The sequence below is a fragment of the Sesamum indicum genome, linkage group LG14 (assembly GCF_000512975.1).
Source record: "Sesamum indicum cultivar Zhongzhi No. 13 linkage group LG14, S_indicum_v1.0, whole genome shotgun sequence".
NCBI classification, from domain to species: Eukaryota; Viridiplantae; Streptophyta; class Magnoliopsida; order Lamiales; family Pedaliaceae; genus Sesamum; species Sesamum indicum.
The window spans coordinates 2,754,973-2,781,846 of record NC_026158.1 but is presented as its reverse complement, the minus strand read 5'-3'; the positions used below and the strand labels follow the sequence as shown (position 1 = coordinate 2,781,846).

The 26,874-nt window shown below is 33.8% G+C and overlaps 4 protein-coding genes across 4 annotated transcripts in view; 2 read left to right on the top strand and 2 right to left on the bottom strand.

The window, feature by feature from the left end:
* The window catches only part of LOC105176837 (transcription elongation factor B polypeptide 3), a 3,764-nt gene extending 1,461 nt beyond the window's left edge, over positions 1–2,303 (bottom strand). The window contains exons 1-5 of the mRNA XM_011099764.2: positions 2,145–2,303; positions 1,634–1,823; positions 1,395–1,532; positions 1,233–1,311; positions 17–25 (exon numbers count right to left, since the gene is read on the bottom strand). Coding sequence (XP_011098066.1) covers positions 17–25; positions 1,233–1,311; positions 1,395–1,532; positions 1,634–1,795 — 388 coding nt within the window. The 5' untranslated portion in view covers positions 1,796–1,823; positions 2,145–2,303. The remainder of the gene's footprint in view (positions 1–16; positions 26–1,232; positions 1,312–1,394; positions 1,533–1,633; positions 1,824–2,144) is intronic.
* Positions 5,705–12,753, bottom strand: LOC105176836 (glutamyl-tRNA(Gln) amidotransferase subunit A, chloroplastic/mitochondrial). Its single transcript, XM_011099763.2, has 10 exons — positions 12,115–12,753; positions 10,853–11,164; positions 10,259–10,438; positions 10,067–10,161; positions 9,668–9,743; positions 9,425–9,502; positions 9,077–9,170; positions 8,896–8,945; positions 7,134–7,247; positions 5,705–6,142 (listed from the first exon to the last, which is right to left on the bottom strand). The coding sequence occupies exons 1-10, from the start codon at positions 12,634–12,636 to the stop codon at positions 6,050–6,052; spliced, it is 1,614 nt and encodes a 537-aa protein (XP_011098065.1). The 5' UTR covers positions 12,637–12,753; the 3' UTR covers positions 5,705–6,049.
* On the top strand, positions 20,730–24,765 carry LOC105177056 (protein trichome birefringence-like 43). Its single transcript, XM_011100080.1, has 3 exons — positions 20,730–21,001; positions 22,954–23,125; positions 24,592–24,765. The coding sequence occupies exons 1-3, from the start codon at positions 20,730–20,732 to the stop codon at positions 24,763–24,765; spliced, it is 618 nt and encodes a 205-aa protein (XP_011098382.1).
* Positions 25,155–26,593, top strand: LOC105177055 (protein trichome birefringence-like 38). Its single transcript, XM_011100079.1, has 2 exons — positions 25,155–25,273; positions 26,308–26,593. Exons 1-2 carry the CDS (start codon positions 25,155–25,157, stop codon positions 26,591–26,593), a joined length of 405 nt encoding a protein of 134 aa, XP_011098381.1.

Below are 26,874 nucleotides of genomic sequence, written 5' to 3'. Positions count from 1 at the left end.
AATTGCACTTTTCGACTTTGTTTCCATACAAGGTCAAGCAGTAAATATAAATTAGTACTAATGGTATTGTCTAAGAAGCATAAAACAAAAGCAATTATAGCATAATCATGTTCATACAGCCCTATAAGATAACAGTAACACCATATCTTCAAGTCGTGGCATGTGCGATTTCTTTTTCCAATGAGTAGTGCTTTTTTTAGGGGGAAAATTTTCCAATTCAGTACCAGAGTTTGACTACTTGATGGTTTACCACACATGTTTTACAAACCATAACCACCCTTTTAACATGATTATAATGGGAATTAAGATATGACTTCATTTGAAAGTCTTTACAAGAAAGAAAAATGAAAGAGCAGCAGACATATGTCTGACAATACAAGGCCATGAACTTGTGATGTCAGGGCTCACCAATATATGAGGGTTGGCCTCAGCTATCAAGGAAAAAAAGTGGGAAACAATTCTTTGATGGTCTATAGAAGATAATTTAACAGTAGGAATGTATCTGAGATTGGTGCCGACCAGTACTGAAGAAATGGTGATAAGGTCAATTATAGTTCCTTAAGCTATAAGTTCAAGAGCAAGAACAAAACATGCGTACACAAGTAAACATAGCGGGCATGAGGATGCTATGGTAATTGACAATAGCAAAATGAAAAAAGGGATCAGGAAATCAGTTTGAAACAGCAAAGGCATAAGTGAAAGAAAATTGAGAGGGAACGAGAAAGATGTCTAACGAACATGACCAAGAGCCTCCTGGCACTTGGTGGGGAAAAGAAACTTTAATCAACTATATGGAAACTGGAAGAGGATGAACAAACCTAATAGCAAATGAACTGATAAAAATGTTCCTTATTGAATTGAAAATTTATCTCAAAGCCATGAAAATTAGGTCTACTTTATCCATGCAATACCCTAGCATAGTAATAAAGTAATAAATAAGATTGATCAACTTCATCTATGCAATACCCTGCCATAGTAATAAATACGACTGATCAGATGAGTCAAGATGAAGCCACTACAATTCCGGGACGTACATAGTAATCATCACATACACCCAAGCTCAATATCTTTCCTTTCTCTTTTCAACATGCAGCCAAAAAAATTATACAAAAATTTTATGATACTAGCATCTACCTTACCAGATTAAGCACACATTAAGAATCAACACAGATAGCCAAGCACTGGATGCTTGGGATGTCAATCAACACTTAGAAAACTGAAAGACTACTTACTAGCATCTTCTTCTTGATATCGTTGCTTTATCCGGTCAAGTGATTTTTGTGTTGCCTCTTCCCTCTCTTTTACCTTTGCCTGTAGTGTGGTAAAACTCATGTAAAAACCCAACAATAGGACAAAACTTGCATTTATTAAAAATGGAGGCCAAAGTCAATCACCTCATATAATTGTCTCCATTTGAAGGTTACTTTCCTCTGTCTCATTCTCTCAACAACAGTATTGGTGCTATCAACGCCAAATTGTAGCTTGTAAAATTTCTTCCACAATTTATCAGTTACAGGGCTAAGATCCCTACCCTGCAATAGCACGACAAGAGCATGAATCACCATGTAACTGTACAAGAACAAGAGTTTTTTTTTTTTGGAAATGGATATAACCAATGGTGATAAGATCTTACTTCCGTTTTATTCTCAATGTGCGTCAACTGATCAAGTGTACAGTGGGATAAAATGCGGTCTAAGAGATGAAAGTCTGTTTCTCCAACATCTCCTAGATATCTAACATTATCTATTGCCAACTGAACACATAAGTCGACTAACGAAGGTGCTTTACGCATCATCACCAAATACTAAATTCTCTTTGCACCCCTACAAAAATCAGAGTTTCAAAAGAAAAGAGAATGAATAAGAATCAATTTTTGAAAATGAATGACAAGAGAAATTCATAAGCCCATTTCACAGAGCTTTGTCAGCAGCTTATCTTCCCATTGCTTTATCACTATACATACATATAACTAAAACACCCAGACATCAAATTCAAGGATCCGTTTTGCCGAAATTTCAAGAATCACACACTCAGATCAAATCAATTAATTAGAATTCCCGAAATAAGAACGAACAAGCAACAATTAACTTCGAAGAAAAAGGGAAAACAGAATCTATACACAGGAAAAAGGCTAAATAGCATACCCGGATGAGATCGGAGACGGAGGTGGAGGAGAGATGAGTCAACAGTATCGGATTGTGGAATCCGATTGCAATGGCGTTGGAATTAGGTAGATTTGCAATCAACAACAGGACCCGATTTGATTTCTGCTTGGTTTTGGTTATTTTGCTTTTTCCGGTGATGAATGGATCACAAGATATAGGCCCAAAAGATCCAAAAGTTGAGGTTTACTCAAACTCTATTTCCTTTTTTTTTTTTTTCTTCCAGAAATATGATTTTAAATTAAAGCTTGTTTGGATATGTTTTTTTTTCATGAATTTTATTTACTTTCTGAAAATTAAAAGATATTGTTGTGTGTTTCCTAAAGATAATAGGAGTATTTGCGAGCATTTTGGAAAAACGTTTTTCAACTTCTGGCTTTTGAAAAACACTTTTAAAGTGTTTGGGATGTCAATTTCTTCTTCTGCAACGGCTAAGAAAAACTTATTTAGGCCAAAAGTTAGAAGGGTGCTTTTACCTGCTTTGACATTTTTATAAATAAATTTAACTTTATTCTTTTATTATTATACCCTTATTATAATAATTTTAATTTAATTTTACCGTTTTTAATTTATTTTTAAGATTGTACATTTAAAGTTGATATTGAAGTTTTTAAATAATTTGAATTATTTAATAATAATTAAATTTACACTTTCACATATTTACTATTTTAAAATTTTTATATTTATTTTCTATATTATCTAATTATATTATTTCACTTATATATTATTATTTGATTAATTAATAAAGTATATTGCCTTTTTTTGCATCATGTAAGTTAATCGGTAATTATATTACTTAGTAGGAGCATTATTAAATTAAACATATACTTTTTATATTTTAAAAAAATTAAATATGAAATATACTAATTGAAATCAAATTTATTATATTTTTAAAAATTATTATTAACAAACAATAAGTGAAATAATAAGCAAAAAATAGTATCTTTTAAATAGGAACAAAATAATATTTAATCAATTAAATTTATTTTAGAAGTGATTTTTCTCCAAACACTATCCAACTTCACTGTTATCTGCTTTTTATTCTTTTATAAACAATACCTGATTCTCTAAAAGTAGAAGCTTTTGTAAACACTCCCAGTATATATGTATATATATATATATAGTCGAGTTGGATAAAAATAAGTCAAACTATGTTAGATTTTAAGGTAAGATTTATTTTAGTCCTCGACATTTGATTTAATTTTAATATTATTTTTGTATTTTCGACTCACTTTAAATTAATTCTTTCAGTCTCGCAATGCATTATTTGTTTAAGAAGAAAAATTATTTCAGTCCCTCATTTTTCATTTTCAATTTGGATTTGGTGATTATTTAGATATCGACTTGATCAATTACATATAAATATACAAACTCGACTTTTTCAGATATAAAAAAGTTCTAAATAACAAAATATCGCAAAATATTTAAATAAAAATCTTCTAAAATTAGAACATAAATTAGAATGCCAAGTATTTTTATCAAAATATAATTGTATAGACTGACCTACTCGACTGGGATGACATAATATTTGGTTTTAAACAACAATTTAGGTTTTGAAATTTTTATTATTGAAAGAGAACATTCAAAAAATTAATTATTTTGTGTAAATTTATTTAGGCTGGCAAAATTAAAGTTAGTCTAGGCCTAATTTAAGTTTGTTAGTGATCAAACCGCATCAACTGACACGTAAGCATTACTACCAATCTCGAAAGATACATTGACCCAAAGACATATATCAACAGAAGATAAGCGTGCCAACTAAAACTTGTTAGTGAAATTGAGCCAATTCAGGCCCAATTTCAGTCCTTTAGTAGCCCAACTAGCGCAACTAACACATTAACATTGCTTCTCATCTCAGACGGCGTGACACATAAAAACATGTTAACAAAAATAAGTTATCATCTAGAGTTTGTTGGATGAAATTAACATGTAACCACCTCTCCCCGGCATGCCAACTAGGTTGTTGGATGCTAGCTAATTGCACGTTTTAACACTGTTGTAAAATAGTCTTATTTATCCACGTCAATAATATTCTGTATTATTCATCCACGTTACTGTTGCTCTTGGACATGCTATGTAAATCTCTCAATGGTTCTAGTCAGACTCGCAATCTGCTCTTCTATGGTCGTAGTATTTGTTACCATGACTGGTGCCACATTTGTTGTGAAAGAGTAGCTACATGTGAAATGAGGAGAGGATGGAGGAAGTTTATTTTCATCATTTTCACTTGCATATAAGTAAGACTAAGTTCTTCTGACAAACTAAATGGGATGAGTCATTCGAGAAGATCCGTTAGTTCTTTGACATGCTCCTCATAGTAACACCAATACTCTTGGTACTGGAGCTTTAAAATTTTGATACGGCAAGTTTGGAATCCACCGTCTGCGAAGCATTTTCTTGACTATACATTTAAGTGCTTTAGCTCTTGATGATTGAAAGAGATGAGAGGTAGAGATGTCCCATCGGACATGCCAAAATTTGTGAGCATTAATTTCGTGCTGTAAATTAAAATATAATAAAATTATCACAAATAAAATATATAGATTCAAAAGAATTTAAAGTAGTACAATCTCCATTTTATCCCCTGATTCTTCTCTTCAAAAATAATATTTTATAGATTTGACAAATTAAAAGGGAAATTTTTGCATAGATATCCTTTAAACTTGAATTTAAATTTCTATAACGTTAATTCAAGAATATGAAATACTAATATTTATAGATAATCTGAGTTGTACGATTTCATTTGAACTCATTGATACAAAAATAATTGGCCAGTCATCATGAATCCATATATAAGAGTTTTCTCTGCACAAAACTACAGATTTAGAGGGTGTTTGACTTAAGCTTATAAGCTTCTAAAACATATTAAAATATATTTGAGAGCTTATAAGCTCCAAACAACTGTTTGACAATTTTTTTTTTTAAAGTGCTTATAAGATTTCAAAATAAAATATTTTAAATTTTATAAATTTTTAAAAAAAAAAAAGTAATTTCATCCAACATTTTTCAAAGCAATTTATAAGTTCTATAAGATTAATAGGTTATAAGACAAAATATCATTACTCTCTCTCTCACACACACACACTCTCTCTCTCTCTAGAAATTTAAAGAATTTTATTGCTATTTAATTTTTCTTGCATATGGCAAAGAGAAAATGCTTCATTATTTAATAATAAGTATTATAATTAAACAAAAATAAAATTGATATTGCTATTATATTTATTAGAAATATATAAATTCAAAACATTATAAATTATATAATTAGAAATAGTTATTGCATTACCAAAGAAAACATATCATAATTACATTATCAAAGAAAACATCAATTATATATCTATATAACCATTCAATTAGCATGAATGTACCTATATATTTTTTTTATTTACAAGTTTAGATAATAATTTGTTATATTTTTTATTTTTGCAAAAAAATTTATCTATTGGGCCTGAATAATTTTTTCATCGAACGAGATGATAGGGAAATAATGCCACAAGCAAACACAACCAGTAGTAAAAGCCACTAGTGCACCACAACCCTCTAACTCAATAAAGCTTTAAGTGCAATTTCTATATAGAACCATTTGATTTTATCATCCAAGTTTGTCCATTGGAATATAGAAATTTCGATGTTCAAAAATTACATACGGTAGACCAAGTGGAAAAGAATTTTTTGGGCACTACCGGAAGCCCCCCAATTCTCCATCTTGGCATATATTAGTACAAGGCAACGGACTTGTCACAATTTTCCACCAGAAATCTAATGGCTACCACCAGAAAAGAATGCAATGATTATTCGATCCTATTGGCAAAGTTGAACCTGCAAAAAGAAAAGAATTCTCATTCCTGTCTTACGCTAATCCAAGTTTCTGCTTCCCAACGCAATTCTTATTAAGAAGTCCATTCATCGGCTATGACTGGGGGGATGAACGAGCAGCCCTGAAGAGTCTGCTCGAAGATGTGGCCGATTTTTAACAACTTTTCCTGCAATTACAAATGTAACTCTTCAAAAGAGTAGGATATGAGGATTCACTAGTTTAATGTACATTGACGCAGATCCATTTTTGCATATTTTCAAATCAGCATACTAGTCCACTTGAAAACTCAAAGCAACTGAGGCAAGTTCTTTCATCTACGGCTAAATCAGAAAGAAAAAGAGAAAAGGTTGCCACTTCTGATCCAACAACTATTTTAGGACATAATCAAGGGGCTTGAAACAGATTGACCTGTCATCATCATCTTGGGAAGTCTTAACTAGCTAAGCACAGGAATAAACACCAGGGAAGAAGAGCTCCAACAGTGATGAGGATGAGTAGATTGAAGCAAGCATATCATTATTCTTCCGTAGACTTAAGGAAAACGAATATGGACACAACTCATCCATAAAAAAGAAAGAATAAGATCACAACTCCCAGCAAATCGAAAAAGAGAAGTCTAGATCAAAAAGCAGGCTGCATGAATGGAACGAGCATGCAGCATTTGTTTAAAAGCATGAGCTATCAAATACAGATAGAACACAGTCTGACAATAATCCATTTCACTCTCTCTATAGCACTTGGAGAATGCTATGAAGCAGCCAAGAAACAGTTTGCATATTAGCCTGGATCAGGTGATCAACCAAATTACAGGATGCAACTCCTAGACCAATTTAGGTGAATAGGTCGACCCTTTTGTCTGAAAGTCTCTTAAAGAATTATAGACTTCCATAGAGATTTAGTTGGGCTTAAGGGAATAATAAGCTATATCAACCCAACTCAGCCCCACAGGGATCCTCAGGAGATACTGGTTAAGAATGAAATTATTATAATTTCCGGCAAGGATCAAATTTGTCCCCTCTTATTGTCCTTGACTTTGATAACCCATAGAAGAGATCCAAGAACATTTCTAAGCCAAGTCCATTAGAGCAATGGAATGAGGAACAACTAAGTAACTTGCGTTGAACACACTCCAGAGAGAATAAAGATATTTGCCCTACCTCATCGAATGCAGCTCCAATCATTTGAAATCCAACAGGCAGGCCACCAGCCCCTCCTTCAACAAATCCACATGGTAAAACTAGTGCAGGCAGACCAGCCAAGTTCACATTGACCTGCACAAAATTATAAAATCAACCCAAAGAATCAGCAAATGAAACCAAGTAGGAAAAATGAATCCAGAAAATAACTAGAAAGGCAAGCATGCATCACAAAATTTGATTTGCTATCACCCCATATAACATAGCATTGATAAATGCAAGAAGGGTAAACAGTATCCTGCTCTAGCCGCAAAGAATGTTAACAGAGTGAGATCCCATATAGAAGAATATGAGTGCATTCAGGGGCTTTTGACCACAGAGCCCCACAGGGCAGGTACACAAGATAAATCTGCAATTAACTCACACCCTCTGGAGAAACTGGATTATAAGAGGAGAGGATTGCTTTGAGAAGTTTTATCTGGCAGGCAATTTAAAATGGCACCATCAAGATTAAAGGAAAAAGATTACATTATCTTTTTAGCCACATTTACTCGGAGGGTGGATAGATACATGACGAATAAAATAGGGAATGATATTAGATTATCCAACTGAATATTTTGTTTACTTGACATGATGGGATTAAGTTCATATCATGTTTGCTTCCAATAAAGATTTGGATAAAATGTGTGACAAATTTCCACTTTCCATACTTGCTCTTGTACCAAGACCTTTCCCATTTGCAAATATGAAACTCAGACCACCTGTTTCAATGCCCATTTTCTCATTTTGTGAGACTTTGGTATCTCTTTATATTTGCAAATGGCTTCAACACAGTTATAGATTGCTACTGAATGGATTTCTTAATTCTCGCACTTTATGTAGCCTTTTGTCAAATTAGCGGAAAGGATACCATGGTTGCAATTCGATCTTCCCCAACTCATGACAATAATGTCAAAGCTGGAAGATCTGGTGAGACTAGCAACAGAAAGCATAAGAAGTGGCTCCTTTTTCTGGACCCCCTTTCTACTTCAAATATTTTCAGTAAAATTAAAATTATCAAATTGCAAGTTCCTAGAACTTTGCCTGATGGGGTACACTTCAAATAAACAATCTGTTGCCTTTAGAAATGAGACCGAAAGAGGATTTTACTCTGGTTATTCTAAAGGGAAACATATTAGAAAGGTACATGACCATATCTTTACATGAGATTGTAGATAAAATAGGACGACTGGACCTGACAATAGCATCGGAGGGAAGAACTTGTACAGTGCCGGTACTACGGGTGAATTGATGTCTGATTGTGTGAAAATCATTTTGCTTGGAATATTGGTAGATACTAGATATATGGAATGTTATGGGTAATCTTGGACTTCTTTTTCCATAGATGAGGATAAAAGGGTAAAATTGCTTTAGATCCCACCCCACTGGTATTATATATTCCACCAGTCCAGGTGGGATTCTTGTCAACCCTTTATCCTACTTAATCACGAACCAAATTGATTAATATCAGGCTTTCCAAATTGAAAGTAAACATGTGACTAGGCCGGATATTCTAGGATATTCGGTCCAAACCATGCAAGTAAACATGCCGTTGTGTATCAGTTTTCTAGTTAAAGGATGTCTAGACCTAAAAGCCTTCTCTTGTTCAACATATTAAGGAAAATAGAATTTGCAAGATGAACAAAAAGGTAACTAAGCCACTTAGTCTTTCAAAATAAATGATCCAAGATGACTAAAGGAAAAAGCTAAATAGAATTGGAAAGAAAGCTTTGTAGAGACTCACAGTCATTATGTCTCCCGCGTACATGGCCAATGGATCATTTTTCTTCTCGCCTGGACATATTACCCATTACATCATTTACATGTTTAACAAATAAAAAGGGGACACTGATGGGCCCATAATGCTAAGAGAGCAATGTGATCAAAACACTAAAAGAGAAAGTGTAAAGGTACAGGTGATATACCAATCTTATAAGCAACAGATGGCGCGGCAGGTGATATCAAGATATCATTTTTGTCCAAAGCTTCCTTGAAGCTATTCCGAATTATAGTCCTGACCTGACATATCAGCACAATCATCAATATTCTCTGATATGACAAATGCATTTAATCCAGAAAAAATAAGACCACGTCACAATCTGAAATAAATATTCATGACACAAATATTTACTTCCAGCAGAGTTTATCAGTTTTCCACACTAGAACCTCAAATACTTTGGTTCCCAAAATAGATTGACAAAACAAATGCAGTACAATTTTTCATCATTTAAGTTGTCTTAATAAGGGATACTATATAGCAACCATTGTCAAACCTGCTGGGCACGCTTGTAATATGCATCATAATAACCAGCAGAAAGAGCATATGTACCCATCAGAATTCTCATTTTAACCTGTAGAAGGGAAATAAATAGTGCCAAGTCAATAATAGGGAATATTTCCTTTCAGCCACAAAATAGGAGGAAAAATTCTTTTTCCACGCCCATATACATAACTTAGAAACTCAGTGGACATACTCTACAAAACTACTTCCATGGAAAAAGTTTAAAGATTTTTACCTCAGAACCAAACCCTTGAGCACGGGAATCCCCGTAAAGAGAATTCAGCTCATCCCCAGGAACTTGTTTTCCATATCTGCAGAATGCAATACATGGATACAAAGTTAACTGAAAATTTCTGAAGTTATTGTCGTCAATAAGTATAATCGTCATATTGCTCTAAACCGATAAAATTATTTTACTGCAGTCTGATGTATGTCTGACATTTCTTTAGTGTTTCCACTCTATAAGCCCAACATTACCCCCAACTACTCCCTACAAATCCCCAATTCAACAACGCATTTGCCCTCTCTTCCTCCTCTCCATCTATATTTATATACATATATATATATATATATATATACGTGTGTGTGTGTGAGCATCTGTATAGTGCTAAAGCAACAAAGGTTAGAATATAACCTTACACCATCATAGCGTGACAAATTTGATGATGATTCAGACAAAGCAAGAATGTAATATGCTGGCAATCCAAGGGAAAATGACGGCAATGAGACCTGAATATCAGAAAAGGATGTGCTAAGAAGGAAACTGACATTCGATGGAGTCATATGGACACAATGGAGATTAACACAACATATAAGAAAAAGATACCTCCATCACACTGCATCCTAACTCTTCCAGATGTGAAACAGCACTACGGACCGAAGAGATTACTTCTGAATCAACTCCATTTTCAAGAGTTTCACGAATTACACCAACTCGTAGTCCTTTCAAGGGTTTTGATTCCAAGTAATCTATTGCAACAAATTGAGACTGATAGTCTGGCACTTCCTGAAAAATGTAGCTTCAAAGAATATTAAACAAGGTCCTAAGAGATGACTATTCTTTACAGTGTTAAATAATCTGTAAGTTCTAATTATAGAAATACGAGCTTGACCAAGCGTCTTTTTTTATCTGGGTAGGTAGGAGGGAGTAGCCAATAGCTCCATTACTACACATTCGCAGCCATGCAAACTTTCTGACACGTAAAAATTTTATTTATGGCAATATTGGCAATAAATTGAAGCTTGCTCTCATCTAGGTATATGTGTCTATATTGTAAAGATTCTTTTACTGTCAGCCCCTAAAAATGGTATATAGAAAATAATAGACTCAATGGTATTCAAGAATACCTTTTCTATTACAGATGCAAAAATGATTTAGTGTGATTGGCCGTTAATGCATCATTAAGACTCAGAACCTTACTCGTTTGCTACTTGTTGCATCAAATTTGTCATGGCCAGAAATTGAGTTAAGGAGAATTCCAGCATCAGCAACTGATGAACCAAAGCATCCAATAACATCCAAGGAGGATGCATAGGCCACAAGTCCATATCTTGAGACACGCCCATACGTTGGCTTCAGTCCAACAACACCACAGAAAGACGCTGGTTGCCTGACACTTCCACCAGTATCACTTCCCAATGCCACCATGCATTGTCTAGCAGAAACAGCTGCAGCTGAGCCCCCTGACGACCCTCCTGGTACCCGTGACAAATCCCAAGGATTAGCCGTCACCTAACGAATACGAAGATGTCACCTGAGTAAACCATATTTGGTTACAGATAGTAAAGTTGAGCTAATTATTCACTTTGCAAATTCTTATTGAAAGAGAAAGGGGAAAAAGAAATGTAATGGACACATTAGAAGAGCTTAATGTCATCAAGATATCATCCTCATGGATGGATCTCCAATACTTATCTGATTCATGCTATAATATTTGGACTGGAATGGTTACAACTGCTCATGAAATCATGAGGACAATCTGGGCTATGGTGCAATAATCACAGTGAGTTCCTACCACGGTATTATCTGGCTCCCAAGAATTGCATTAATGGATAACAGATCCTGATTGGTGGTTACTCAGAAGTTACATTAAACTTTCATATGCAACAATTGCAATGCATGATAAATCCTCCGACCTAATCCCAGCCGAGGAGCTGGTGGCAACTAAAATTTTTTAACTAATAATTCAGCAACAGGTAAAGCTATTAACCGTGTTTCACAGAGTAACACCGGATATGCACTAACAAACTATTTGGATAATCCCATCACTGAATTACACTGCTAATATGTGACAATCCTGTGCAAATCACATCTAAGAAAAAAAAATGTGCATCAATGCAGTAGACGAATTATGAAAATGCAATACAATAGTCACAATACCTAAAAAGTTTGCAACTTTCTCTGCCAAAACTAAATTTGAAAACAACAACTTCCAAGCATATTTTCTGAACTTCAAGGATGTTAACTTTTGGCTAACAACATCAATTCAATGCAAGGAATCAACAATTTTACGTACAGAGAACTCCCAAAACTCCAATTTACTCGCTCTACATTCCCACTGCTAACTACTTCTAGTACCTAACTCATAAGACAATGAAGCAAATTATCAAAGTTCATGCCCAAATAAAACTTAATTACTGAGATAAAACAAAAAACAAAAAAATATAATAAACCGAACTAACTTGATAGCCAGAGCCTTCTGTGGTACTCCCCATACCAAACTCATCCAAATTGGTCTTCCCGACAACAATAGCTCCACTCTCCCTCAGCTTCCTCACAGCCGTGGCATCGAACGGCGGCCAGTAATTTTCCAAAAGCCTGGATCCCGCAGTCGAGGGCATATCATATGTGCAGATATTATCCTTGACCCCAACCAAAACCCCAGCCAGAGGACCCACCGCATCATTGTTCTTAATTTTGTTATCCAACTCCTCGGCCTGCTTCAAAATGGCCTCGTCAGGCGAGACGTGGAGGAAGCTGTTAAGGTGGGGCTCCGTGCGTCGTAGGCGGTCGAGAAAGGACTTGGCGATGTCCACGGCGGAGGTCTGGCGGGAGACTAAGGATTTGCGGGTGGTCAGGATTTGGGAGGGCGGCGGCGGAGCGGTGGCAGAGGCTGGAACCGGGGATGAGTGGAGGCATTTGAGGGTGGTGGTAGTGGTGGTAGGGGAGCGGAGGAGTCGTGGGGTTTGAGCTGAGGATAGCATTTTCTGGTGGAGTCGCAGTTTAGAGATGAGGGGTTTAGCAGCTATCGACAGTCAGGTGGAAATGGATATGGGCGGAGCGACCCAACCCGCACCCGGTTCCAAAATCCGTCCGCGCCTGGGTGGGTTTCGGATCCTGCTTCATTCGGTTGGATATAAGGTTAATGGATTTGGATTTGAAGAATAAATTTGTGGACATGATTTTGAATAACTTCTTATTAAAAAGATAATATGAATAATTTTTTTAATATTTTATAAAATATAATTTGAAATTAAAATTGAAAGTTTTGAAATTTGTTTAGGCAAATATCTTACAAGTGCCACACACTAATACTATGTACAAATTGCTTAAAATTTTATTGGTAACGGCTTCATAAATAAATCTTTTAAGTTTTGACTTCATTGAATCTGTTCAACATTAATTTTTCCCTTCACTTGAAAACTCGTAAGTGGAGAATTTTTGTGGGTCATATGTGCTTAATTTTGTTGCGCGTAATATATTTTAGGCAATGTAAATCGCATTATTTTTATATACTGTTGTTTGACTTTTTGTAATTGATTCTAGTTCATATAATGTATAAGTGATCTAGGTGACACATATTCCCGCCATGTCCAGTATAGTTCATTAACTCTATATAATTTGATGAGGTAGCTACCAAAGTCTGTTTGATTGAACAGATTAAAAATCGAAGTGTAATTACATCCACTATAGGTAAATATATTTTAGTACAATCAACTCCTGGCTTTTGAATAAAGTTCGGACTACAAGTCAAGCTATGTACCTTATAATTTCGTTTCGTTCATTTCTCTTTCCATACAAAGTCACCTTTAGTTACTAGAGTTTTATCTCCAAGTACTCCATACTTATTTAGCGAGTCATGCTTTACTTGTATTGCTTCCTTCTAACTTTCTCATCATTTTAGTGTCAACATTTTTTCATAGTTGTAGAATCATTATCGTTTTCGTTTATGATTTCAATAGCTACAGAATTGGTAAAAATTTCATTTGCAAGTCCTTCTGAGGAATCCCGTCCCTAAAGACAGCTAAAGCGATATCACATCGGGATGGATTCCAATGGGGTACCTCCAAGCTGCATTTGGTTGGTGCTTTTCCAAACAGAATTTCAGTTGAGCTATAGAATCTATAAAAATCTAGCTTACCTCATAATTAGCCAAGGTAGTCATGATAACCAGAGCGTCATTGTGGGGCACTACCAGTCCAGCACTTTCAGCAGGCCCAAATTGAATGATTGGAGCATTCCTGATCACCTCTACATCTAGGATTTCCTTTGGGACGACCTTCTCTACTTCTCGTATCCAAGCCTTCTTTGCTGTATGGGAGTTTCCTCCAATGAGTCCCCCAACAATCATGTGATTCACCTCCTTCTTAAGGGAGATTGGGATCTTTGGGGCCCCGAAACACTGAGGACTTGAGGATATTCTTCTTGAGGGGATCCAGACTAGATTCATCGGAGCCTTCCCCTTAGCATGCTCACGCTTTTGGTAGGGGCCTGAGCCTTTTCTTGGCACACGAATTCCTGCAAGTATCCATTTTAAATGAGTTGTTCGTTTCATTCTTCAATGCCAACATTCTTCTGTAGTGTGATTGTATTCATCATGGAAACTACAATATTTATCAGATTTGGGTCTAATTGGCTCGTCCCAAGCTATCCTAGGCCAGGCTAATAAGTTTTTCCCTTCGACTGTCATCAATGCTTGGGTAATAAAGGCATTCAATGGAGTATACACAGGATCGCTTCTTTTGAATGATGGCATTTTGTCCCGAAATTCCGATTTTGATTTCTTGGAAGATCCCTCCTCCTTGGAACCCTTCATCTTTTTTGCTCGTCCTTTTTTCTTGGAAGCTTACGCGTCTTCCATATTAATGTAATTTGTCGATCTGGCTAAGAGCCCATCAAACCTTAATGCAGGTTTCTTAACCAGAAACGTGAAGAAATCTCCCTCCAATAGTCCATGGGAGAAGGTCTAGCCCTGACCTCCTGAGTGGCTGAAGGCACTTCTAGGGCGGCTGTATTGAAACGATGGAGGTGGTCCTTTAGGGACTCCCCCTGCTTCAGGTGGATCCCAAAGAGGCTGAGTTTTGTTTTCCAATACTTCCTACTATTAGAAAATTGATACAAGAATAAGGATAAAAATTCTTGAAAACTCCCAATTGTGTCGATCGGCAATTGATTAAACCATTACTGGGAAACCGTAGCAAAAGTGGTTATGAAGACTCGACACTTGATCCTATCAGTGTAATAGTGCAACAGCAAATGCTCTTGGGGGTTCGTGGTGCAATCATACTCCAAGATGGCAGGGGTCCGACAGTTCAAAGGAAGCTCATCCACCATGCCCCCCTCGGTCAAAGGAATGCCTCGTTGTTCCTCCATCAGTACTCCCATCACTTGGTACTAGACGACTTGAAGCCACTTCTACAAGCACCCTAGGTGAGTGATCCATTGAGGGGGCACCCCTTCTAGGGGTTGGCCCTGCTCCCCTAGGTGAGTCACTGGCCTTTGGACCAGGGGTGCCTCTCCCTCACCTAGTACTTCAACTGCTACAGGAGCCATCAAAGGTACTTGAGTAACAGTCATAAATTGCTCTCGCACTACTGAAATGACCATTTGTTGTATGTTCTCCAATACTCTCAGTGGTAACCTTTCGAATGAGGTGTCTAACAACGACTTACTACTACGTGGGCGATTTGCCATGGGTTCGGTGTGCCTGGAAGATCCTACTGATTGTTGGTCCAATAGGGGCCAAAGGTGTCTCTGCCACCACCTGGAGCGTTGAGTGTCCCTAGATGTTTGCACAGCCTTTTTGCTTGCTTAGCTTGTTGTTTGGGATCTCCATTTATCTTCACGTCTTAGTTTTATATTCCTACAGACCGCGCCACTTGATGCATGCAAAAGCCCCATGTATGGAACGATCCGTGAACTTCAAATCTTATAAGCCAAATCCCTTCGCAAGCTTGAAACGGGGACTTGCAAAAGAAATATTAGCATTTTAGAATACAATCGTAGAATGATAAATGTAAAAAAAAAAAAGGCATAGAAATGGGACAAGTTATATTGAGAGAATAATCAAGATTAGAGCATGTGATAGAAATATTACTTAGGTCAAGTCTGCTTTCATAGACGAAGTCCCCAAGGGAGTTGGAGAGGCGGTTGCTCTAGATAAGCCTCCTTAGAATTCAGTATTAGTTGGAGAAGTCTAATGGAGTACGTCCTGGCTGAGGATGATCAAGATGAATAGGAGACCTACTTGTCATATACTCATTTCCTTGGATAGTTGGCCATACGTGCGTCCTTTTCACCTTTTTATCCGAATAGTTTGTCGCCACTTGGGTGAACGTCCTTCTGTCGGACAGGGTGGAATTAGGTTTGGGTCGACGGACCCCCTCTTGGGCCTTAGTTGAAGGGGAGCCTTAGGGCTTTCTTAGGGTCTCCTGCTTCATTAGGCTTCTTTGGTTTGTATTGAGCTCTTGTAGGTATGGCGTAAATTGGGCTAACCACTTTGGGGCATATCAATCACAATAATGAATTCATGATTTAATAATTACTATTATTTTGTAAAATTTATTATCAATAAGAACAAGTGACAAAAAATGTGCATAAAGTTGTCACTAAACACAATTAGTGATTCGTCTATAGTAACGATCTAGTGACAATACATAGTTGTTTCATTATATTGTGTTGTCACTAAATTGTCACTATAGATGTATCACTAATTTTACTTAGTGATAACTTTACACATAAGTTTTGTCACTAGTAATTATATAGTAAAATAACAAAAATGATTGTAACTTAATTGTCATTTGATATTTTCTCACTAATATTATTTTATCTTATAGTGCGTTTTTTCTTAGTTATATATTTTATTCTTATTTATAATATATTTTAAAAGGTGAAAGCTTATTAATTATATACAAATAGGAATAACATGCCACGACAACTAGTAAATAAAAAAAGAACAAATTACAACGGGCTCCTATGATTTATGATAATTACAAATACCACCCCGTTGTTTGAAAAATTACCCCCGTAAAATTATAAATACTTTAACAAACACTCCATTATGACAACCCATTGTAGTGGGTATTTATTAGAATATTAGTAACTTTTTAAATTATAAAAAAATACTTATTACTAAATTAAATTTCAAAAGAGCCCGTTACAATTTATCATAAAAAAGCAATAATAAATGGAAGAAGATGGCCTGTTTTCTAGGGGCCGAGATAAAATATTTTGTGTTAGCTAGTGGATTACATTAATTTAATTTACTTCTTTGATCCTTACTTTAAACAACCTTAATTGCTAAATTAATTGATAAAAATAGTTGATACTGTCATTCTGAATATAAAATCAGTGTAGCAGAACATCTTATTAATTATGTACATAGGGGGAATTGAATTTTATATTTTTAAATCTTTATTGTTATTGCACTGGATCTTGTGATCTGATGAATCTGCATGAAATTACATGTATTTTAGTATAAAGTTTCTGGTAAATATACTTACAGGACCGCTTCTTCCGCTGGTCTCCCACACTAAACTTGAGATGTAATTATTTTCCTTTAATGAGATATATTATTATTAGTAGTAGTAATAATTTTGTACACTTCTCTTGTCACTAATAATTATATTCTAATAAGATTAAAATTATTCTCCTGTAATATGCAACGGGCTTAATGAAGTATATAGGGAGATAAAAATTGTTTCGTTTTAAAAAGTACAGGGAGGGTAAATTGCTACATTGGAAAAATACAGGGAGTCGAATTGCTAAAAAAAATTTTATAGAGGAATAATTTGTCCAAATATTACAGGGAGGTTGTTTGTATTTTTCTCAATATATAAGTGACAACTGTAAAAATTGTTAGTTGATATTTAGTCATTAGCTGTAGGAAAAAATAGTATTGCCTATACTTTAAAATGACTGTAGACTAAAAGCCGTGGTAGTAAATAATAATTATAAATCATGGTTAAACCAAATTGATGTAAAATGTAAGTTTATTCACCATGAAAAATATTTTTGGCATGGTCTTAGCCATGGCAAATATTTTAGTCATACTTGCAAATATCATGGCTAACAACTATTGTATGGTCATGATCAACGACTATTTACAACAACTATTTTTTTTAATCATTGATGTACATAAAAATAGGCTGGCCTAAAGAGGCCCAAGCAGCCCAAAAAAGAAGAAAGAAACGAACAACCCAAGAAGTCCAGGAGGAAGGGAGGAGGCTCAGGACATCCTCCAACTAGGATCATGATCAAAGTCCGCCAAAACATTCGGCCTAAAAGGCCCACACACGTGGCAGCTCACTCTCCCACATGACACCTCATCAACCCAGGTGTCAGCAGTCACCTTGGACCACATTAGTCCTAGGACGACCTTCTTGGCGACTAGGACTCCCTATAGGCGAGGGGTCTCCCGAAATAAAGAAGTTTGTACAAGCAAGGAGGACTTCCTGGCGGTTAGGACTTCTTGCAGGCGAGGGGTCTTCCTAAACTGAAGGAGACTCTTATTAATCCACATCCAGTTGCATATAAGGATTACCTACCTCTTATCTCAACCATTCTAGCCAACTTCCACAAGAATCTCGGGAGTGGGATGCACCCCAGCAAATGGGGGACTCCCCTTTATAAATACAGGTTTACTCCTCCACACGGGGGGACACCCCCTTTGACGTCTCTCTCACTCTCTAAATATTTTTTGAACATTCTATAAGTATGTTATCACGTGTTCTTACGCTTTTCACCGACTTTATTCACCATATCACGATTTTCAATCATATTTATTTACTTTTTGGTTTTATTTAATGTCAAATCCAATACTAATTTGGGCATCGTAGTACTAACGCCCTTTTTGCAGGTCGCTCCTTCAGGATTTGCATCCGTTTCGATCCAATCTTTAAATAATAATTCATATTTATTAAACCTATATATTTTTTGAACGCATCAATTATGATTAAATTTTATTGTTCTTCTAGTGTAATATTATCTTTTGTTGCAGTAAGTTCTGCCATGGAGGTGGTACCTTGAATTTTAAAAGTTTGTTTATCAGAATTGATAATAAACAAATTAAAGAAGACAGCATCTACGTACGACCATAACTAAGATATTACAAACCAAAACATGGGAGACATGCTATAAATATTACGAGAACTGCGATGTCACATAGCTGTCATGTGCGGAAATTATATATTTTTTCCGACTTTAATATATTTTTGGTTATGTAATTATGGTATTTTGGTATTTTTATTCTTTATTTTTCTAAAATTATAAAATATTCCTATAACTTTTTGACATTTCATAATTTTGATACTGTCGGCATCGAATTTTGCAGAAGTCACTGGAAAAAATCCTGTGCGCCTCACGTGGTTTATTTAAATTGGAGTTTTTATTCTGGTTGGTTTATTTTTGCCAATATAGATGAAAATTTAAAATAAAAAAATGACGTGGCGCATGATTTATTCAGGCAATATTTGCAAAATCTGACACCGCAATGACTAAAATTGCCAATGTAAAAAAGTTACAGTACTCTTTTGCAATTCCTAGAAAGATACAAGATAAAAATGCCCAAATGGCAAGGGCTGATAATCTATTCCGACAAATTTTGTAATATCCAACACAGCAGACCAAAACCGTGGAATGTCAAAAAGTTAACAAGACTATTTTGTGACTCTTGAAAGATAAAAGATAAAAATGTCAAAGTGCCAAAATTATAAGACCAAAAATATATTTAAAAATTTTTTGTCCCGTAACTTAAGTTCAGTATATTTCATTCCATTGTTTACGAAATTCTAGAAAAGAGTCTTATAATTCGCAAAAGTGTCATTTTCAACCCTTTTACCATCCGTAGTGAAATTGATGAAAAAATTATATGCAAGTCAGGTAACCGTTATTTTCTATAATTGAGAAAAAAATGGCCACATGATTTCACGTATTTTTTTTCGTCAATTTCCCACAGGAAATTATTAGGAGGACTGGAAGTGAATATATTTTAAAGGTATGGGATCAGTAAGCTATCTAAAAGCGTACAGACCTAAACTATGAAATAAAAAATAATTTAATTCAATTTACCCCATATGATATTGTAAATGATCAAATTATCTCTTTAGAGAAAAAAAAAATTATTTCTCCATATTTTTTTAAACGAAGCAAGTTACCTCCCTAAACGTAGAGGTAAATTTCTTCATTTAAAAAACACAGTGGTGTAAATTATTGTATTTTAAAAAATATAGAAAAGTAGATTGCTGTTGTTTTTTTTTTTTTTGAGAAAACTATTTTTTTAGCCCGTTAAGTATGCCCAATTTTAGTTTTAGTCCTATAAGTATGTCTGTTTTTTATTAACTCCACTAACTTGCAAAATTGATTAGTTTTAGTCCTCCGGTCGATTGAATTTATAATTTGCGCCACAAAAGTGACATGGCATGACACCTAAATACGTTTTTATTGATTTATAATCCTATGTGGCTAAAATTATGATGTGGAAGACAAGGTGACAATCTTTTGGAGGGAAGAAAGGTGACTTTTCTTCTCTCCAAACTTGCACAAAAGATGGTCAACGTCTTTTCCACATCATAATTTTAGACACATAGGATTATAAATCAACAAAAACGCATCTAGGTGTCATGCCATGTCACTTTTCCGGCGCAAATTATAAATCCAATCAATCGGAGGACTAAAACTAATCAATTTTGCAAGTTACTGGAGTTAATAAAAAATGGGCATACTTATAGGACTAAAATTAAAATTGGGCATACTTAACGAATTAAATATTATATATATATATATATATATTTTATAGATAGATAATTTACTTATTTGCAATATTATATAGAGGTTGCTTGTATTTTTCCCAAAATTTTCCCGCCCATGTTATACGCTGCGAAATCTTGATTACTTACACGTTAATATTAACACACATATATATTCTGCATTAATGAGTATTAATTAGGTCCATTAATAATCATTTAAAACTTGGATCTAACCCATGTCTCAGTTGCATCATCATAACTATTTAATCACTGTAATTAATTAGTAGCTAATCCCATTTTCTCTCTCTCTCTCTACACTTCCATTTTCAGATATGTGTGCTTGCTCTTCACCACTTTCTGCGGTTCTTGCAGTTACACTGTTGCTTCTCAGTTCAGTTGATGCAAACGCAGTTGTTGAACTCAAAAATCACCACAAGAAATGCGATTTATACGACGGGAGTTGGGTTTTTGACAAATCGTATCCTCTCTACGACGTAGAGAAATGCCCACTGATCTTGCAGCAGTTCAGCTGCATGAGAAATGGACGGCCGGATCGCCGTTATCAGAAGTACAGATGGCAGCCCAAGAACTGCAACTTACCCAGGTAACTGTTGCTTTCTTTTATTTCCAACTGTAGATACATATCATATATATTTTTCATATTTACAAACGGCGGTCAATGACATCGTCACACTAATTTTTTGAAAAATCAAAAATGCCCTTCAACTAATAAAGTAACTAACTCATTCCACATACTGATTTGTTTATTTTGCTCTTATTTATAATATATTTTGAAAACGTGAAAAATTATTTATTATCTGCACGTAGAAACAGTATACACACGGCTAGTATTTATATATATATACATATATACATATATTGTTTTGTTAATTCAATTATAATTGTGAATGAATATAAAAATCTCTGGTCGACGACCGACTCTACATGGGCTCTTATTTTGACTAGCGGTCGTGGCACACTCAATGTTTGTGTAAAATAGGGTTTAATCAGATATAATAAATACGAGTTTTAATAATAAATTCAAGTATGAATTTAATAATATATTAACATATGATTCAAAATTTTGTTAATAAAATTTAGGCAAATTTAGAGATGATAAAACAAAAATGATTATAATTAACACAAAAATCATATATTTTCATGTACTCGTCAAAGAAAAATTAAAAATAATAAATAAAAAGAATTTCGATCATTCATGATCTTATCAAACGAAAATTAATAGTAAAAAAAAATTAAAAATCAATAATAAAAATTTTGAATATAAAATATTTTATGAAGTCATAAGAAATGATAAATACAAATTAAACGAAAATAATTATAATTAACACAAAAATCATATTTAATGAACTCATGAAACAAAAATTGATAATACAAAGTAAAAAGCATTGAAAAAAATTTCCATCTTTCATGATCTCATGAAACGAAAATTGATAATAGAAAAATTAAAAACATTTCGAACATAAAAAATTTCACGAACCATAAAAAATAATAAATAAAAATATAAAAAAACAATTGTAATTAACACAAAAATCATTTATTTCATGAACTTATGAAACAAAATTGATAGAAAGACAATGAAAATTTTTCAATCTTTCATGATCTCATGAAACGAAAATTGGTAATAAAAAATTTTAAAATCAATAAAAACTTGTAACACAAAAAATTTCATGAACTCATGAAAAAATGATAAATACAAATTAAACAAAAATGATTATAATCAACACAAAAATCATACACTTGATAACTCGTGAGACAAAAATAGTAAAAAGCAATGAAAAATTTTGTGCTTTTTTCTGTAATTTCAGAAAATATATATTTATGTAATTTCGAAAATTTATTTCAATTTTTCTGTAATTTTATGAATATAATTAGGAATAAAAAGTTGCGATCTAATTTTCTAAAAACATGTGAATTTGTTGTATTTTAGGATATTTAAAAATAATTTCTGCTATTTTTGTAATTTATGAAGATTTATTTTGTAATTTAGTTTGATAGTTGAACTTTTTAAAAAAGAAGAAATCAAAATTTATGGTAAAATTAAACCAATCAATTAGATTTCATCATGCAAAATTTTATGAATTTAGTTTCTTTTTAACTGATAATTAAATAATTTTAGAATTCTGGTCGGAATTGAACAACCCAGATCAAATTTCAAAAATAATAGAAAATATATAATAGATACGTTCAATTAAAAAATTATACCAGTTCTTAAAATACGCGTTGAGCTAAAATAAAAATTATCATACTGAAAATTGTAAATTTCAAAAAAAGATAATATTAAAACACGTATATAAAGTCAAGTATTATAATTTTTAAAAAATTATTACACTTCTGAAAACACGTGTTGAGCTAGAATAAAAATAATCATACCGAAAATTATATAAGTTTAAAAAAAAATAGTATTGATATATGTACGTAAAGTCAATTATTATATTTTTTTAAATTCTACATTAATTATATATATATATATATTAATTAAAATTTTGTATGTGAGAAATTATAAAAGTCAATTATGAATATGTGGTTATGATGCAGGTGGGATGGGAGGGAGTTTGGGAGGAGGGTAAGAGGGAAGCGCATAATGTTCGTGGGGGACTCAATCGGGCTGAACCAGTGGGAGTCGTTGGGGTGCATGATTCGTGCTGCCTATCCGCGCGCTCCCTACTCCTCCGCTAAAACCGCTCTCCTCTCCACCATTCTCTTTCCGGTAATTTTACCTTTTTTTCTTAGAGATAATTACACTATCCTCCCTTGAAATTTAGTATAGTTACACGTAAACTTTTCGTAATTTGAAAAATTACATTTAGCACCATCGAGATTTGTTTTTATCTAACAAATAAGTCTCTCCATTGGTCAAAATTTCACCGAATTTGTTGATATTAACAAATAAAAATTGATGTTTACTTTCGATTGACTCATTACTGGCTTAATTTTTTTATGAATAAACTACCTTTATAACGGTGAAGATATACCTCATCTCATGCATGAATGCGTGAAGACGTATGAGGGGTAGTTTGATCATAAAAATATTTATTAGCCTGTAATAAATCAATCGGGACTAAACATAGATCTTTTTTTATTTTTTATTTTTGTTAATATCAACAAATTATTTGGATTTTGATTAATGGAGGGACTTATTTGTTAGAGAAAAGCAAATTTTGACGGTGCTAAATGTAATTTTCTAAACTATAGAGAATCTATGTGTAATAACACAAAACTTCACAGGAGAACAGTGTGATTATCCCTTTTTCTTAATATATATATATTCATTTTTCCCTTGCAAGTTATGTTTTGAAATGTTGCCCATATGATTTGTACCCACATTATTAGCTATGAAGCGTTAAATTACAACATGTATTAATCCGTCGATTCATAATTCATGTGGATAAAAATCAATATGAGCGGCATCAAAATTTTCCGTCCAGGCCGGGCCAGAGTCATTATCTCTCGTAAACAAAAATAGATTAACTGCAATTTACCTCCTATGATATGTGAAATGAGCAAAAAAAAGAAAAAAAAATCCTGTGAAAGAAAAGAATGGGTTAAATACAACTTACCCCCTGTGTTAATAGAAAATTGCAGAAAAGCCTTTGTAAAAAAATAAAGTGCAATTAAACCCATATGATTTAAAATATGACGCGATTTACCTCCCTCCGTCAATTTATAGAAGGAGATAAATTGCATCATTTGTTAAGTCAAAAAGGGGTGAATTGCACTTATATTTTTTCACAGAGGTTTTTTTGCATTTTTTCATTAATATAGGGAGTAAATTGTATTTAACCCAAAAAAGAATTAACAAATTATACCCTTTAAATATGGGGCAATTTGTTTCATTTTTCAAAATACAGAGAAATAATTTGCTATTTTTTTTAGAGAGAATTTTTTGCTCATTTTACAAACAGATAAATCGTATTTTTTCCGAACGAAATTTGAAGAGATTAAAATGCCCTTATATACACTTATCTCGTTTTGAAATAATTTGTCCCTTCGATTCATCAGATATATATATATATATATATTTATTTATTTAAAATAATCTATTTTATATAATTTAATATTAATAAATATTTAAATTATGCCGACGCATCGAATGTCTTTTTTATTTTTTATTTTTTTGGAAATGTTATATTATTTTAATCATGCATGTATCCCACCACTGGCTTAATGTTGCAGAAATTGAACATCACGTTGATGTACATGCGGAACGCTCGTCGACATGACATTGCAACAGAGAAAGCAGCAAAAGTGCTGAAACTCAACTCCGTCGCCGCCAGCGCAAACCAATGGCTCCACGCCGATATTCTCATCTTCAACACCTGGCACTGGTGGCTTCACACTGGAACATAACAGCCGTAATTATATTTAAATATATATATATATATATATTATTTCTTATTTTTTATTTATTAAAAATTAGAGTTAATTACATTGACCCCTGAAGTTAAGTTAAAATACACAAACCCTCCCTACTTTTTACAAAATTACGTACAGCTAAACCCCCTGAAGTTATAGTTGTGAGTAAAACTTACAGGAACACCTCTTGAAAAATATTATATTAAGGGGTGTAGTTGTAATTTTGTAAAATACATGGGGTGCTTATATAATTTGGCCTAACTTAAGGGGTGTTCGCGTAATTTACCCAAAAAAAGTAAGTTTCAAAAATTTAATTTAATTTTTTTAATTTAATTTATGGCAGATGGGATGTAATTGAAGATGGAAAAGTGAAGAGGAAAGACATGGACAGGTTGAAGGCGTATGAGAGAGCACTGAGGACTTGGTCAAGATGGATAGACAAAAGAGTGGATACCAACAAAATTAACGTCTTTTTTCAGGGTGTTTCTCCTGATCACTGGAAGTAAGTAGTATCTATATTTTGTTGAAATGGATTCCTGATCTCGTTACTCAGGTCATTTAGCGTTTTCGTCCCTTACCTTTTTAATATAGCATTTTGGTTCGTCATCTTCTTAATTTTTTTGATTTTTACCTTTTTAAGGTAGTTTTTTTTTTTTGAGTAAAAAAAAATGCATATGTCTCTCACGTAACATTTTAAAATTAGGATTTTTGTTCTTATTGGCCCATTTCTGTCGACACTTTTGTCCGACTTTTTGAAATAGCATTCATCTTTTTAATTTTATCGATTGCAGTCCTTTTTTTCATCGAAATTCAGCCTTCTCACCGGTGGAGGTGGAATCCGGCGAATAAAAGGACTGATATTGTCAAAGTTAAAAAGATATAGGACCAAAATACTACTATAGAATGTTAAAAGAAGATAACGTCAAATGACCTAAGTTTCGAGACCAGAAATACATTTAATCCTCTAAAAATGCAATTCTTCTTTCGGCCCACAGGATGGATTTATTTAAATTTTTAGATGGACTTTTAGCACATTAATTTTGAGGTATGGGTTAACGTTTTCTTATCGAGTTAAATGCAATTTACCCCTTATATGTAAAATAAATAAAAATTCTTTATGATTTTTTAACAATTTACCCCTTATGTTTGGAAAATGAAAAAAATTACGGGTAAATTGTAACCTACCTACCTGTATTTTGAAAAATAGGCAAACAACCCCCTTATAAAAAGTAAAACAGCAATTTATTCCCCTGTGTTTTTCAAAACGTATCAATTTATTTCCTTAGTAGGTAAATTGCTATTTATTTTTCATAAAGGGTAATTTGCTCATTTCGAATATCACAAGAGAGTAAATTGTTATTCACCCAAAAAATTACCCCCTATGTAAACCGTTAGAGAGATCATTTGCTATTTTTTTTTTTTCATATGAGATTTTTTATTCAAATTGTTATTTCAAATTCGTTTATCTATACTACATATGTTGCGTTTTTTGAGTGATGATTTATCTTTACTTTCCATCTCATAATGTAAAAACAGCGCAAGTAATTGGGATGCACAACAGTGTTGGGGACGACAACAGCAGGCGGCGGAGGGTGGAGGAGGGTCGGATCAGGCGGACATTATACTAAAGAAGGTGCTGAGGAGCATGAAGAAGCCGGTTCACTTGCTGGACATCAATAATATGTCGGGGTTTAGGGCTGACGGCCACCCTTGGGTTTATGGGAACCTTAGGAAAATAGGCATCGACTGCACACACTGGTGCCTTCCAGGGGTCCCTGATACCTGGAATCTACTCCTTTATGCTACTCTTCTTACACTTTGATTCATCTATGTATATCCAATTTAGAGCGAACAACAATTTATCTCATATGATATTATAAATGAACAAATTATCTCTTATTAAAAAAAAAAAGTAATTTATCCCTCTGTGATTTTTAAAATGGAGCAATTTACCTTCCTGCATGTCTAAGGAGGTAAATTACTTCGTTTTAAAAAAAATATAAGGACGATAAATTGCTATTTTTTTCATAGGGAGGTAATTTGCTCATTTGCAATATTGCAGTGGGGTTGCTTGCATTTTTTCCATTTAATTTATTTGAATCA